The 13911-nt window shown below is 45.4% G+C and overlaps 1 protein-coding gene across 3 annotated transcripts in view; it reads right to left on the reverse strand.

Moving 5' to 3' along the window:
- Itgal (integrin subunit alpha L) overlaps nucleotides 1-8599 on the reverse strand; it is a 42982-nt gene extending 34383 nt beyond the window's left edge. Inside the window, exons 1-7 of one of the 3 annotated variants that reach the window (XM_020158664.2) lie at nucleotides 8377-8599; nucleotides 7286-7388; nucleotides 6499-6593; nucleotides 6343-6410; nucleotides 4327-4444; nucleotides 4075-4205; nucleotides 3279-3424 (exon numbers count right to left, since the gene is read on the reverse strand). In XM_020158664.2, coding sequence (XP_020014253.1) covers nucleotides 3279-3424; nucleotides 4075-4205; nucleotides 4327-4444; nucleotides 6343-6410; nucleotides 6499-6593; nucleotides 7286-7388; nucleotides 8377-8431 — 716 coding nt within the window. In that variant the 5' untranslated portion in view covers nucleotides 8432-8599. The remainder of the gene's footprint in view (nucleotides 1-3278; nucleotides 3425-4074; nucleotides 4206-4326; nucleotides 4445-6342; nucleotides 6411-6498; nucleotides 6594-7285; nucleotides 7389-8376) is intronic. The other 2 variants (XM_020158659.2, XM_020158683.2) reach the window with 2 other exon arrangements.
- Between the last annotated feature and the right edge of the window lie 5312 nt (nucleotides 8600-13911).

Here is a 13911-nt window from a genome sequence, read left to right on the forward strand (position 1 = left end):
GCAAGTCAGGTTACCCACCGTAACCCACAGTGCTCGCTGGAATGGCAGCTGTCTGAACCATTGGCTCATGATGCCTGCTGTCATAACCTATGGTTCTAGCGTGGACATAAAAGGTTTCTCTAACTCCATCCACAAGGATATGGACCTGTCATCGATTTCTACTTGGCTTAAACCACCATCATCCCTCATCTGGAGTTGGCAATAGCCTCCTAGCTGGCCACTTGGAATCTACTCTTACCCTTTTCATGGTCTACTATCAGCCCTGCAGCCTGAGGGATGTTATTTTAAATTTAAATTTCTTTTTATAATAGCCAGAGGGATTTTTTTTTTTTTTTGGAAAACATAAATCAGAGCATCACCATTCTGCTTAACATCCAATGACTTCCCATTAAGAATGAGAGAATGAAAGGCAAAGTCAAGTCCCTGCTATAGTCTCCAAGCCCCTTGCTCAGCTCAGCTTCCATCACGTCTCCAACCTCACCTAGTTCCCCGCTCCTGGAAGGATCCTGGTTCTTCCTGAACATTTCAAGCATGCCACAGACTGGTTCTCAAAGTGTCTTCAAAAGGTTCCTGTGTCAAAGGCTTAGTATCCAGTGTAGTGTTATTGGGACATACTTTATTTTGATCTTTTGAAAACTTTTGGGCTATATTGGGATTTGAACTCAGGGCTTCACATTTGCTAGGCAGGCTCTCTACCTCCAGCTCAGTGTGGCATTATTGGGTGGTGGGAGAAACTTTAACAGGTGAGGCCTAGAGGGATGTCTTTAGGTCATTGGGACATGCCCTTGAAGGGAACAGTGGGACCCTGGCACCTTCCTCTCCCTTTGCTTCCCAGCTGCCAGGAGGTCAGTAGTTTTGCTCTGCATGCACTCCTGCCATGGTGAGCCACCACAGGCCAAAAGCAACAGTGTGCACAATCACGGACTGAACCCTCTAAAACCGTGGTGAGATCAGGGTGGGGAGTGTAGCTCAGTGGTACAGTGCTTGGCTAGCATGTGTGAAGACCTTGGGTTTAATGCCCAGTGCCACCAAAAAAAGTCACCAAAACTGTGAGCTCAAATAAACCTTTTTTCTTTGTAAGTTGATTATCTCAGGTATTTGTCAGTAACAGAAAGCTGACTAACACAAAGCACATTTAGCTGGGCACTGGTGGCTCATGCCTGTAATCCTAGCTACTCAAGAGGCAAAGGATAATGGTTCAAAGCCAGCCCAGGCAAATAGTTCATGAGACCCTATCTCGAAACAAAACAAAACAAAACAAAAAACAACCTTCACAAAAAAGGGCTGGCTGAGTGGCTCAAGTGGTAAAACACCTCTAATAAGCACTAGGCTATGAGTTCAAACCCCAGTAATACCAAAAAACTTGTGTCTTCTACTCTATTATCTAACTTATTTATTCTGTTATTACATTTCTCCCCCAAGAGGACAGAGATCTTTGTTTCATCCACTGCTATCTTCCCCAGTGCCTAGAACACAGTAAACAACAATTCACCAGCTAAACCCAGCCTGCAGTTTATTTTTGTAAGATTTATGAGCTGAAAATGGTTTTGGCAGTCCTGGGGTTTGAACTCATGGCCTTGCACTTGCTAGCCAGGCACTCTACCACTTGAGCCACCCTGGTAGCTCCTAAGAATGGTTTTTATATTTTTTAAGGATTATAAAATCAAATACAGAAGCCATACTTGGCTGGAAATGCTGAAAACATTTACTATCTGGCCTTGTACAGAAAAAAGGTAGGGCTGGTAGAGTGGCTCAAGTGGTAGAGCATCTGCCTAGCATGCGTGAGGCCCTGAATTCAAACCCCAGGACTGCCAAAAAAAAAAAAAAAAAGAAAGAAGGTGACTTGATTCCTGATTTAGAACATGTCCCGTACAAAGTCAGGTGGTCAGAAGTGTTTCTGTGAATGCTTCTTTTTGCTTCCACAACTGACACCTTTCAGAGTGTCTTCTCACCCTGTGGTGACATCTTCCTCTAAGAACTTAGAGCTTTTTCATTCTTTTTTCTTTTCTTTTTTCTTTTTAGCAGTACTGGGGTTTAAACTCAGGATCTCCCACTGCTAGGCAGGTGCTCTACAACTTGAACCATGGTCTCAATCCCTTTGCTTTAATTATTTTTCAGACAGGGCTTCAAGCTTTGTCTGGGGTCAGCCTTGGACCCTAATCCTCCTACCTACCTCTGCCTCCCATGAAGCTGGGATTATAGACATGAACCATCATGCCTGGCTTGTTTGAGACAGGATTTCCCTAACTTTTTCCCCAGGTTGGCTCTTCTCCTATCTCCAATTTCCGAGTAGCTGGGATTACAGGCATAAGCACTGTGCCCAGCTGAAAAGAGCTTTTTCTAAAACCCCTTCCCACAGAGGTGAGAGGCCCTCATCCACACCGATGCCATGGAACTGCACCATAAAATAGATCCAGGTCATAGCTGGGTTGGACCTTGGACATCCAACCCAAGTTTATCCAATCAGATTTTCTCTCCTAGAAAGTGGAACTTAGGTTGTTCATCTGAGTTGAGGAACTAAAATTGCCAGTTGTCAAACAGATGTGGCTTGACCCATCACAGATGTCTACAGAGAGAATGAAGTAGATACGGCAGATCAAGTGAGCGCCAGAAGAAATAGCAGGAAAAACACATGTGGAGAATTTTGAGAGAAACACTGTGTGCTGCTTACCTTAAATTCAACCACACATGCTTGGCAAAGAAGAGAAACTGAGAAAGACAAGTCAAATAATGCAGGAAGTTCTTCTTGCTATGTCACACAAATTGAATACATGTCCCAGGGGGACAGGAGATGAGATGGGAGACATAAATTCCCTTGTTCCCCAAATCAGTCTCAGTTCCCTGACCATTCTAATGTTTCAAGGGAGGTTTTTATTTTTCTTTTGCTTTTGAGATGAGATCTTGCTCTGCTGCCCTGGCTGATCTCAAACTCATGGGCTCAAGTGATCCTCCTGCTTCACTCTCCAGAGTAGCTGGAACGACAAGCATGTATCACTGTGCCTGGTTCAAGGTAGGTTTTCAGGGATTTTTGTTTTTGTTTTTAACAGGGTCTCACTATATTGCCCAAGCTGGTTTTGAACTCTCGATCCTCCTGCTTCAGCCTCCTGAGTGCTGGGATTATAGGCATGTATCATCACACCCTGATCTCCAGTTGAATTTATGCAATAAACCACCCCTCACAATACCAATCTACTGAGTTCCTACACCATGCAACTGGAAGAAACTAGCTCATTCAGACCAAGTGAATGGGCATGATCTCTCCCTACAAGGGAACTCACGCAACATAGTTGATGGCACCGAAGGTGTTGGTTAACAGGCGCATGTGGGTTATGTTGGCTAGCAGAACATTAGGGTCCTTTAGTCTAATGTAATCCAAGAAAGTAAATTCCGTCTTGTAGTAGGAGGAAAACTGCACAGCTGCAAACTAGGAGAGGAAGAAAGAAAAGCTATGTAGTCACATGTCCCTTCCTGCTCGTCCCCTCCTAATCTCCACGTCTTATGCAGGACCTCAGCAAGCCAACTCCACATCCTTGCCTCAAACCATTCTTTGGGAAATGAAACAAAAATTAAAGAAACCTCTGCTTCCTGATTCAGTGCTGTGTGCTAAGCTCCTGGTCTCTGGGCCTGCCTCCTTTACCAGTAGGGATGGCTCCCAGTGACCTTGTTAAACTGGACACAGTTGGTTGGGCCAGGAATGGTCTCTGCTCTGAAAATCTGGAGTGAGCAGAGGGAGGAGTTGGTTGAGAGGAGGCTAAGCTCTCCTGTGGAACTTTGACACTTGAACTTAGGAGCTTCTCACAGGCCTATGTGATCCAAAGGAGCTAAGGGAGCAGCCTACAAAAGGAGTGAGAAAGGGAAGAGGAAAGCAAAAGCACAAGAAAAAAGCAGAAATGAAAATTAGAGAAAACTCTAGAACCCTTCGTCTGGTCCAAGTTTTGTCCGGGTCTGAGGTCTAGTTATAGCTGCCCATAAGTTTTAAAGACATATGCTGTGCTAGGTTTTCCTTTAATGGCTTAAGCCAGTTCAGGTAATCACCGACCATCTGTTACCAGGGACATTAACTAGCATAGTCACCTGATAGGAGGAGTTGCTGAGTTTCCTCATCACATCCTTCATGAAGTCCAGGATTTTCTCAAATTCCTTTTGCTGCAAGCTTAGTGAGCCATCAAACAGAAACACCAGGTCCACATTGCCCTTTATACATTCTGCAGAGGCCAGATGCAAAGGGACCTGGTGACATGTCTGCAGTGTTTGGCCCACCCGCTGGTTCTCATAGAGGGGAAGCTACTTAGAGATACTGTTACCACTGGTCCCCCAGTTCCATACCCTGATAGCCAGGACGTCCCTGCAGCACAGGTTCCCCCAGGTTCTGGGGGAAGAGGTAACACAGGCCACTCAGATAGGTATTCTGGTCACACGTCCGAGACAGCCCAGGGTCACAGGCCTGAAGAAAGCAAAGGAAAAAGGGTTGGGGTTTCCCCTTGTTATGTATCTTTTGGGCATCATTAGCAAAGCAAAAGGACCCTTCAGAATCCTGTCCCCTCCCTTACTCCCTACATCTAGATGTTTACCAAAGCAAGGCAATTCTGCCCCTACTGGATCTCCCATATCCATCTTCTCATCCCTACCACCAATGTGCTATGCCATGAACGCTTCCTATCTATGGAATAAAATCTCAATGCCTTCATTCCTCATTTGTACAGTTTACAATTGGGCACTGGCCTACGTTTCCAGGTCCATCTTCTTCATTCCTGATCACACATTCTGTATAAACCAAATTCAAAACTCACACTTCCTAGATTATGAGAAGCATAATCTTTCATTTATAGCTATCTTTGCTGCCAGGCTACAATTTATAGGCAGGTTCTTTACCATTGAGTCATGCCTCCAGCCCCTTGCCTTTCTTTTTTTTTTTTTTTTTTTGTGGTGGTACCAGGGTTTGGTGGTACTCAGGACCTCCTGCTAGGCGAGTCCTCTACCACTTGAGTCATGCCTCCAGCCTGCAGTTTCTAGACAGGTCATTTTTTTTTAATCTTGAATCTCTCCCTCCATCAGTATCTAGCACAAGGCCTGGTATATAAGTTAATGCCAGGTCTGGTGGTTCATGCCTGTAATCCCAGCTACTCAGGAGGCAGAAATCAGAAGGATCGCAGTTCAAAGCCAGCCCAGGCAAATAGTTCATGAGACCCTATCTCAAAAAAAAACCTTCACAAAAATAGGGCTGGTGGAGTGGCACAAGGTGTAGACCTGAGTTCAAGCCCCATATAGCAAAAAAAAAAAAAAAAAGTTAAGCTGCAATTAAACACTGGATAAGCCCAGGCATGGTGGGTCACTTCTGTAATTCCAGCACTCAGGAGGCAGAGTCAGGATGATCACAGTTCAAGTCCAGCATGGTCTAAATCCATGGTGAGTTCCTGGCCAGTCTGGGTTATGTATTGAGACCCTATCTCAAAACAAAACAAAACCTAAATATAAATAGATAACTATCAGAACATTAAAAGTAAGTATATCACCAAAAATCATATTGTTTTTTAATGATGATAGGTATTTTTTTTTTCTTTTTCTTTTTTTTGCCATACTGGGGCTTGAACTCAGGGCCTATGCCTTGAGTCACTCCACTAGCCATTTTTTGTGATTTCTTTTGAGACAGGGTCTTGTGAACTATTTGCCTGCACTGGCTTTGAACCGTGATGCTCTTGATCTCTGCCTCCTGAATAGCTAGGATTACAGGTGTGAGCCACTGGTGCCTGGCTGTATTTTATATTTGGAAAAGAAAAAAAACAAAAAACAAAAAACAACCCTGAAGTAAGTAGTGTCTTGAAAATACCTGGTTCATAGTTGGTTCTCATTAAACACTGATTGAATCTGAATCTCTGATGCCTTTAACCTTCTATGGGATCTTTGTGGGGGGTGGGGCGGTTGAAGGATCTAGGGTTTGAACTCAGGGCTTCTGGCTTGCAAAGCAGGCACTCTACCACTTGAACCACGTCTCCAGTCCATTTTGCTCATTATTTTGGAGATAAGGATTTTGTGAACTATTTGCCCAGGCTGGCCTCAACCATGATCCTCCCAATCTCAGCCTCCCAAGCAACTGCGTTTACAGATATGTGCCACTGGTGCCTTGCATCTATGAAATCTTTTATCTATTTCTTTTTCTGTCTTTTCAGACAAGAAGTTTTCTTTCTTGTGGTGCTGGGGATCAAACCTGGGGCATTACACGTGCTAGGCAAGTGCCTGTCACTTGAGCTACATCCCCAGCCCTTCCCCCTACCTTTTTTCAATCTCTCTTCTTAGTATTGAGTTTCACAGGTACCTGGCATCACCACGACACAAAATCCTTACCAGAAGGTTTCCACCTGTGGGGTCTGTCACCAAGGTCATTCCCAAGTACTTTGAGGTATAGTTGGAACCTGTAGGCACCAGAAGATTGGTTTGAAGAATTCTGGCAATCCAGGTATGTATGCTGGTCTCCTCCCAGCTCCCTCACTATATACTCACCACTCAGGCTGACGGGTAGGCAGTGTCCCAGGCCTGGCTGGCACTGATAGAGGTTTCCAGTACTGTTCCCTTCACCTGGAGCTCCTACAATAACCCTAATAAGAAACCTCACCTGTGAGATGGAGCCGCACGGGTCTTTTCCAGCCTACTCCTGCCTATTAAGGGTCTCAGGCCCCCATCAAATATCTCAAAGCAATACAACCACTGCTCTTCGGGGGAGCTCTTCCCTACTGAATCCCACAGAAATACCTGTATGATAGAATTCTAGAAAGTTCTTTCCATTTGCAGCCTAGAAAACTTGAGGCCCAGAGAATGATCTGCCAGAATGAGTCATTCATTCGGTCATTAATTCAAAAGCTATTTGTGGCTGGGGTGGGACTAGGAAGAGGGAAGAGGCAAAAATCCCTGCTTCACAGAACTCATGTAGAGTCAAGACCCTAGGACAAAGGTGGGTGTGGTGATGCAGAACTGTAATAACAGCACTAGGGAGGATGAGGCAGGAGGACTGCAAGTTTGAGAACAGCCTGGTCTACATAGGAAGACCCTATCTGAAAAAGAAAAAAACAAACTGAGAACGTGATGTGGAGTGTTTCAGGGGCTGGATTGCTTCTCCAGTTGGACACTTATTATTTGACAATTTTGCTCCTGTGTCTAGAGAATGTTTGCCATGTGTTGCTCACTGGACTGCAGGGGATGGTTGATGTGCCTCTGGATGCACCTGGGGGACCATGGGGCCTTCATCCCGCGCTCTGAAGGGCAGTGAGGACTTGAGGAGGTGACAGCTCACCCGTTTCCGACCTGTAGGACACGGTACCCAAAGTGCCTCCCGGCGTGTGGGAAGGAGAAACTCTGCACGTGCCGCACATCCAGGTTGTAGCCACAGGCGAGCGCTGAGAGAGGCGAGGGAGGTCAGCTGCTTCCGGTCAGGACCCCGCAGCACGTGACCCCTATGTCCCCCTCGCACCGAGAGTGCGGGCTCTGATTGGCCCCTGCCCGCGTGCCTGATTCCCAGAACCCGCAGACGCCCAGCAGGCCGCCCACACCCTGCGCCCTGGACAGGGGCTGGACTTCCCCTCGAGGGCCTTGACCTTGGGGGTTAGGAAGTGGCTCTCCCTGCCACCCCAGGCACTGGCGGGTCTTCCCAAAGAAGAGGACGTACTTTTCTTTTGCTATCGGCAAAGAAGGCAGGATGAGAAGGTGGAGGCCGTGAGAGAGGAGCTGACGGAAGGGGCCCTGAGATCCCGGGTGACCAGGTTCTCAGGCATGAGCCCAGATGGGGACGCCCCAAGGTAGGTTGCACCATCTCACACACCCACTTCTCCCGTGGTCAGGGGGCCCAGGCCCCTGGGAAGGCAAATGATCAGCCCCAGGGGCTCAAGTTTCCCTTTCTCTCCCCATGAGGTTGCGCCCCACTCATCTCGAGCTCCATCACCCCTCGCCACCAAGGACGCAACGCTCCCTGAACCTTTAGATCTCAGATCCCCCCATTCCATCCCCTATCTCAGGCAGCCTGGGCATCATCTGAAAATGTCAAACTGCCCTTCCTGGTCCTGCTGTCTTTCCAGGCCTCTGACTCTTGGCATCCTGGGCTGTCAGGGATGTGAGCACCTTTATTTGCTCATTTGAAGGGAGGGAGACCCGAAAAGGGGAAAGGACTTGCATCACCATATCTGGCTTCATGTCTGCCTTTGTGTCCCCTCTCTGTCTTTGTGTCCACACTACCAATGCTTTGGGAGCTGGCTTCTTTCTCTCTGTTTTCTTCCTCCTCCCCTCAGGATTCCTGGGTCCTGCTATGCCAGCTGCATCTTTAGAGCAGTCCAAGTTTTCTCTACAAAGCCCAGACACATGTCCCTTCCCCTTCCTCCCCTGATTTCCTACCGAACAGCAAGGGCCCAGACAGCAGCAGCTTCATCATGGTGACATAGGAATTCATCTTTCCGGAGCTGGAGGGACCTGGGAACCACGGCTCAGTCTCTCAGAGGGCTTTTGAGATTTGCTGGCAACCTAGACAGGGGAAAGAGGAAAATGGCAATGCCCAGGGGCCTCTTGCAATGGGACTGTCTCACAGAGGCACCAGGCTGGTGACACTGGGTGGGGGTGGGAGGTGTCTGTAGGGGTTGTGAAACCACTAGTTCAGAAAGGAAGTAAGTAGGTCAGAGACATTTCCTCTGCCTACTTGCATTTTTACATCTAAGAGCAGACAGCATGGTAGTTAGATGACTGCTTTGGCCCCAGAGCAGCTGCAGTATGGTCTCTCACCAATTCGCCAAAGGATGACTCTTCAAAGCCCAGTAGAAGGCTGGTCAAAGAAACTGGTACAACCGTGATAAGATGTTATGTAGCCACAAAAAAGAATGAGGGTGGAAAAAAGAAGACAGGGAAAAACGACCTAGCCTTCTCTTGACATCCGATGATGCCCATGATACACTGCTAGTTACAGGACAGTGAATTTCATAATTAACTTTGGTTCTAAAAACCTATAGAATCCATAGAATGGGAGAAAATATTTGCAAGTCACATATATGGTAAGGCACTTGCGTCCAGAATATAGAAGAACCTTTAACTTGACAATAAAAAGACAGCCTATTTTAAATTCTATTTGATTTTATTTATTTTCTTTTTGTTTTTAATTTTTTTTTATTTATTTATGTATTTATTTTTACCTTGCAGTGCTGGGGATTAAACCGAGACCTCGTATTTGGTAGGCAAGTGCTCTGCCACTGAACTACACACTCCCCCGCCCTTATTATTTATTGTTTAAATAACCTGTTTTTCAAATGAGCAAAGGGTTTGGGGAGACATTTCTTTAAAGATGATATGTAAAAGGCCAGCAAACACACGAAAAGATGCTCAATATCATTAGTCACTAAAAAAAAATGCAAATTAGAGCCACAATGAGACACCACTTCACACCTGCCAGGATGGCTAGAATTTAAAAAAAGCAAGAGGGAGAGAGAAGCATGAGGTTGTTGAGAAATTGGAGCCCTGGTACAATGCCTCTGAGAATGTAAAATAGCACAACTGCTATCGGAAACATTTTGGTCGTGCTTCAAAAAAAAGTTAAACAGAGCTGGAGGGGTGGTTCAAGTAGTAGAGCACCTGCCTAGCAAGTGCAAGGCTCTGAGTTCAAATCCAAGTACCACCAAAAAAAAAAAAACATAGTTGCCACTTGACCCAGCAATTCCTCTCCTAGGTATGTATCACAAAGAGTTGAAAGTGTATATTAGTACAGGAAGTTGTACAGGAACCCTCATAGCAGCCTTATTCGTACCAGACAAATATTGGAGAAATGGTGAATCTCTACAAATTTGCTGATAAAATAGAAGTACCGGTGTACACTACAATATGGATAAACCTTGAAAACAGACTAAGTGAAAGAAGTCAAGCACAAAAAATCACATATTGTATCACTTCATTTAAGTGAAATGTCCAGAATAGGTAAATCTATACAGACAGAAGGAAGATTAGTGGTTACCAAGGATGGGTGAATGCGGAATGATTGCTAATGGGTAGAGGGTTTCTTTTGGGGATGATAAAATATTCTGAATTTAGATAATGGTGATTATTGTAGAATTTTATGAATATATTAAAAACCACTGAATTGTATATTTCAAAATGGGGACCTATGATATGTGAATTAAATCTCAAAAATTAAATGAAATTGTATGTGTGAGTATTTTAAAGGTCTGAAATAAGATGCAAACTCTACAAACAGTTATTTCTACAGACTGAGGTTTATACATTTCTTTATCATCTGACCTGAATTTTTTTCTTACAATGAGTATTGTAACTTTACTATTTAAAAAATAACCACTTAAAGCCAGGTGGAGGGGAGTGGAGGGGAGAGGGAGGGGATGGGGGGGCGGGGGGAGAAATGGCCCAAACAATGTATGCACATATGAATAAATGAATAAATAAACAACAAAAAATAAAGCCAGGTGTAAAGGTGCACGCCTCTCATCCCAGCACTCAGAGGGCAGGGGGAGTGGGTCAAATGGTAGAGTGCCTGCCTAGCAAGAGTGCGGCTCTGAGTTCAAAACCCCAGGCCTGCCAAAAAAAGAAAAAAAAAAAATCCAGCACTCAGGAAGCCAAGGCAGGAGGAAGGGAAGCTCCAGGCCAGTCTGGGCTAAATAGCAAGTTCAAGTCTAGCCTAGACTATTTGGCAAGATCCTGTCTGAAGTAAGAAACAAACAGCCAGGTGCTGGTGGCTCACACCTGTAATTCTAACTACTCAGGAGGCAGAGATCAGGAAGAGTGTGGTTCGAAACCAGCCTGGGGCAAATAGTTTGCAAGACACTATGTCAAAAAAAGCTCATCACAAAAAGGCTGGTGGAGTGGCTCAAGGTGTAGGCTCTGAGTTCAAACCACAGTACCACAAAGAAAAAAGAAACAAACAAACAAAACTTAAAAATATTAGCAACATAACAGAATAGAGGAACTGTATTTGCTTATGGGAAAACCTTTCAGAATCTTCTTGTGCCAGGAAACCCTGCTCAACCTGCAAGGTCACTTCTAGAGCCACTGCCCTGGGGAAGGCTTTTGCAAACAGATTATCTACAATCTCTACTGCCAGACAGCGGCACCATGACAAGGTGACTATGACAATTAAAAGATCTTAGTCTTTTTAAAATTTTCAGTTAGGATCAGATAATTTAGAGTGGGGGTGTGGCTCAAGTGTAGTCTAGGCAAGGGTAAAGCAGAGTTCATATCTTTGTACCACAAAAAAAAAAAAGATAGTTCAGACTGATTTCATTGGTGCGCTATAGAGAAGCTTGTATTTACACCTCTCCACACTCTTTTGTTTTGTTCTGAAATTACAAATTTTAAAAAATTCAAACACTACAGAAATGTGTAAATAAAAAGAATAAAGGGGTGGAGAAACTCAGTGGTAGAGTACTTGCTTAGCATGAACAACACCCTGTGTTTAATCCCAGCACCAAAAAAAAAAAAAAATGAGTAAAAGAAAAAGAATAAAGTCAGGTGTGATAGTTCATGCATGTCATCCCAGCACTCAGGAGACCGAGGCCAGCCTGGATTCCATAGCAAGACCCGAAAAACAGGGCTGGGGGCATGGCTCAAGTGATAGAGCACTTGCCTAACAAGCATGAGGCCCTGAGTTCAAACTCCAGTGCTGCCAAAAACCCAAAAGAAAATAAAACAAAAAAATAGAAATTTATTAAAAACAAAACAACAATAACAAAAGTCCCAAAAAACAAACAAATCATGTTTGAGGGTATGGCTTGAGTATTAGAGCTCTGTCCTAGTATACACAAGGCTATGGATTCAATGCACAGCACGGGGTGGGGTGGGGGGGTGGGGTGGACAGATGCCAACCAAATGCAAAATCCAACAGAGCAAACATCAAATTCTAAGGCTCCAGAATAATCTTTGATTTTCTATGTCCCATTTTCCAGACACACTGGGGTGGAGGTTGGGCCCAATGGCCTTGCTGGGCAAGGCCCACGTAACAAACAGGTCTTGATGTTGGAGTCACATGCCAGCAGCTCTCCCAGGCTGAAGTCTCAAGGTCCATCCTACCCCCATAGCTCCACTGGGCATTGCCTTTGTAGGGGTTTTCCTTGATAGCCCCACACCTACACCTGCACTGGGCATTGCCCTAGTTGCAACTCTGCAGTGGCCAGCCCCTGCAGTTCTCTGCCTGGGCCCCAGGGCTCTCCAGGGTATCCTTTGAAGTCTAGGCAGGGGTGCGTAGCTATGCCCCCACAACTCACACATTCTGCACACACGGAGCTCACACTGTGTGGATGCCACCAAGGCTAACCACCTGTGCTCTCTGGAGTGGCAGACTGAGCTGCACCTGGACCCACCTGAGCTACAGCTGGAGCAGGCTAAGGACTGCTGCATCAGAGTGCATGGAGCAGATCCTTGAGGTGGCCCCAGGTGTAATTCCTGAGTTCAAATCCCAGTACTATGAAAAAAATCTTAGCCGGGTAATTTATATACAGTAGAGTCCTCATTTTTTTTTTTATGATATGGGATTTGAACTCAGGGCCTCACACTTGCTAGGCAGGTGCTCTACCACTTGAGCCAATCTGCCAGCCCTTTTTATATACAATAGAAATTAATTTCTTATAGTTCTGGGGATTGGGAAGTCCAAGATCAAAGCATACGTGGTACCTCTCTCCTTACAAGAATGCATCTTCTCACTGCATTCTCATGGCAGAAGGGCAAAAGGGACACAGACTAGATCCAGGAAGCCCTTTTATGGAGCACTAATCCCATTCATGGGGTAGAGCCCTTATGGCTTACCTTCCAAAGGCTTCACTTTTTTTTTTGTGCTGGGGATAGAACCCAGGACCTTGCTCGTTACTAAGCTGCCCTCTACCACCAAGTTACAGCTCCAGCTCAGGCCTCATCTCTCACTGCCATCTCCTTGGGGTTTAAGTTCCAACATACACATTTTGGAGGGACTCACACACATTCAAATTCAAATCATAGCAAATACTTTTTTTTTTTTCCGGTTTGAGAACTGTAAGTCTGAGGAAACTACAAGGTTCAAGGAAGCCACAAGGATTATAGGAAGTGAGGGGCTCCAATGGAAGAGAGGTGATTCCCCTGAAGAACTGGGGTGCATAAATCTTAGGCTGAGAACACATGGGGAAGTCCTGAGGCCAGATGAGTCATGCACGTGCACGCGTGCGCACAGATGGGCTCTTCCTCAGTCGGTGGCGTGTGCTGCTTTCATAACTCAGACTGTCAGTTCTTGGGTCCTCCAATTCTCGAGTCCTCTGAACGATCTGTCTCTCACTTACATTCCTTTTGTTCCAACTTCTATCAGTTTTCACCAGACCTTTTTTTTTTTGATGATACTGAGGTTTGAATTAAGGGCCTATAGCTTGCCAGGCCAGTGCCCTACCATTTGAGCCACACCCCTGACCCCTTCCCAGAACTACTTATCATGACACAGCTCTTCTTTTGCTCAGTTTCCTCCCTCACAGGTACTGCCAAATTAACCTTGAGAAACCTGAGCTGGTCTCTCTTCCGATTTAGAACCTCTGATAAGCCCATTGAGGTGGCTCGCAACTATAATTTCAGTGGGAGGCTGAGGCCCGAGGATTGAGCTCAAGGACAGCCTAGGCTGCCTGGTGAGACTCTGTCTCAAAAAGACAAAAACAAATAAATAACAAATAAAACAAAAAAACTCTTTGACTCCCCTTTTGAACCCTAGAAGGAGTTCAAGATCAAGATCAAGTTCAGGCTCCTTGGCATGACTTTCAGGGCCTCATTGATTGCATCTCCATATGCTACACACTAGCTGAATGACACGTCTCATCAAGTTCAGACAGCCCAGTGTCCTGGAGTCCATGAAACTCAAAGCGTTGGTCACTATAGAACCTTCTTTTGCAGTGGCTTTGGGCACAATGTCATCTTGGCCAATGCACAGCATGAACA

This window comes from Castor canadensis, chromosome 17 (genome assembly GCF_047511655.1).
Source record: "Castor canadensis chromosome 17, mCasCan1.hap1v2, whole genome shotgun sequence".
In the NCBI taxonomy this organism is placed as follows: Eukaryota; Metazoa; Chordata; class Mammalia; order Rodentia; family Castoridae; genus Castor; species Castor canadensis.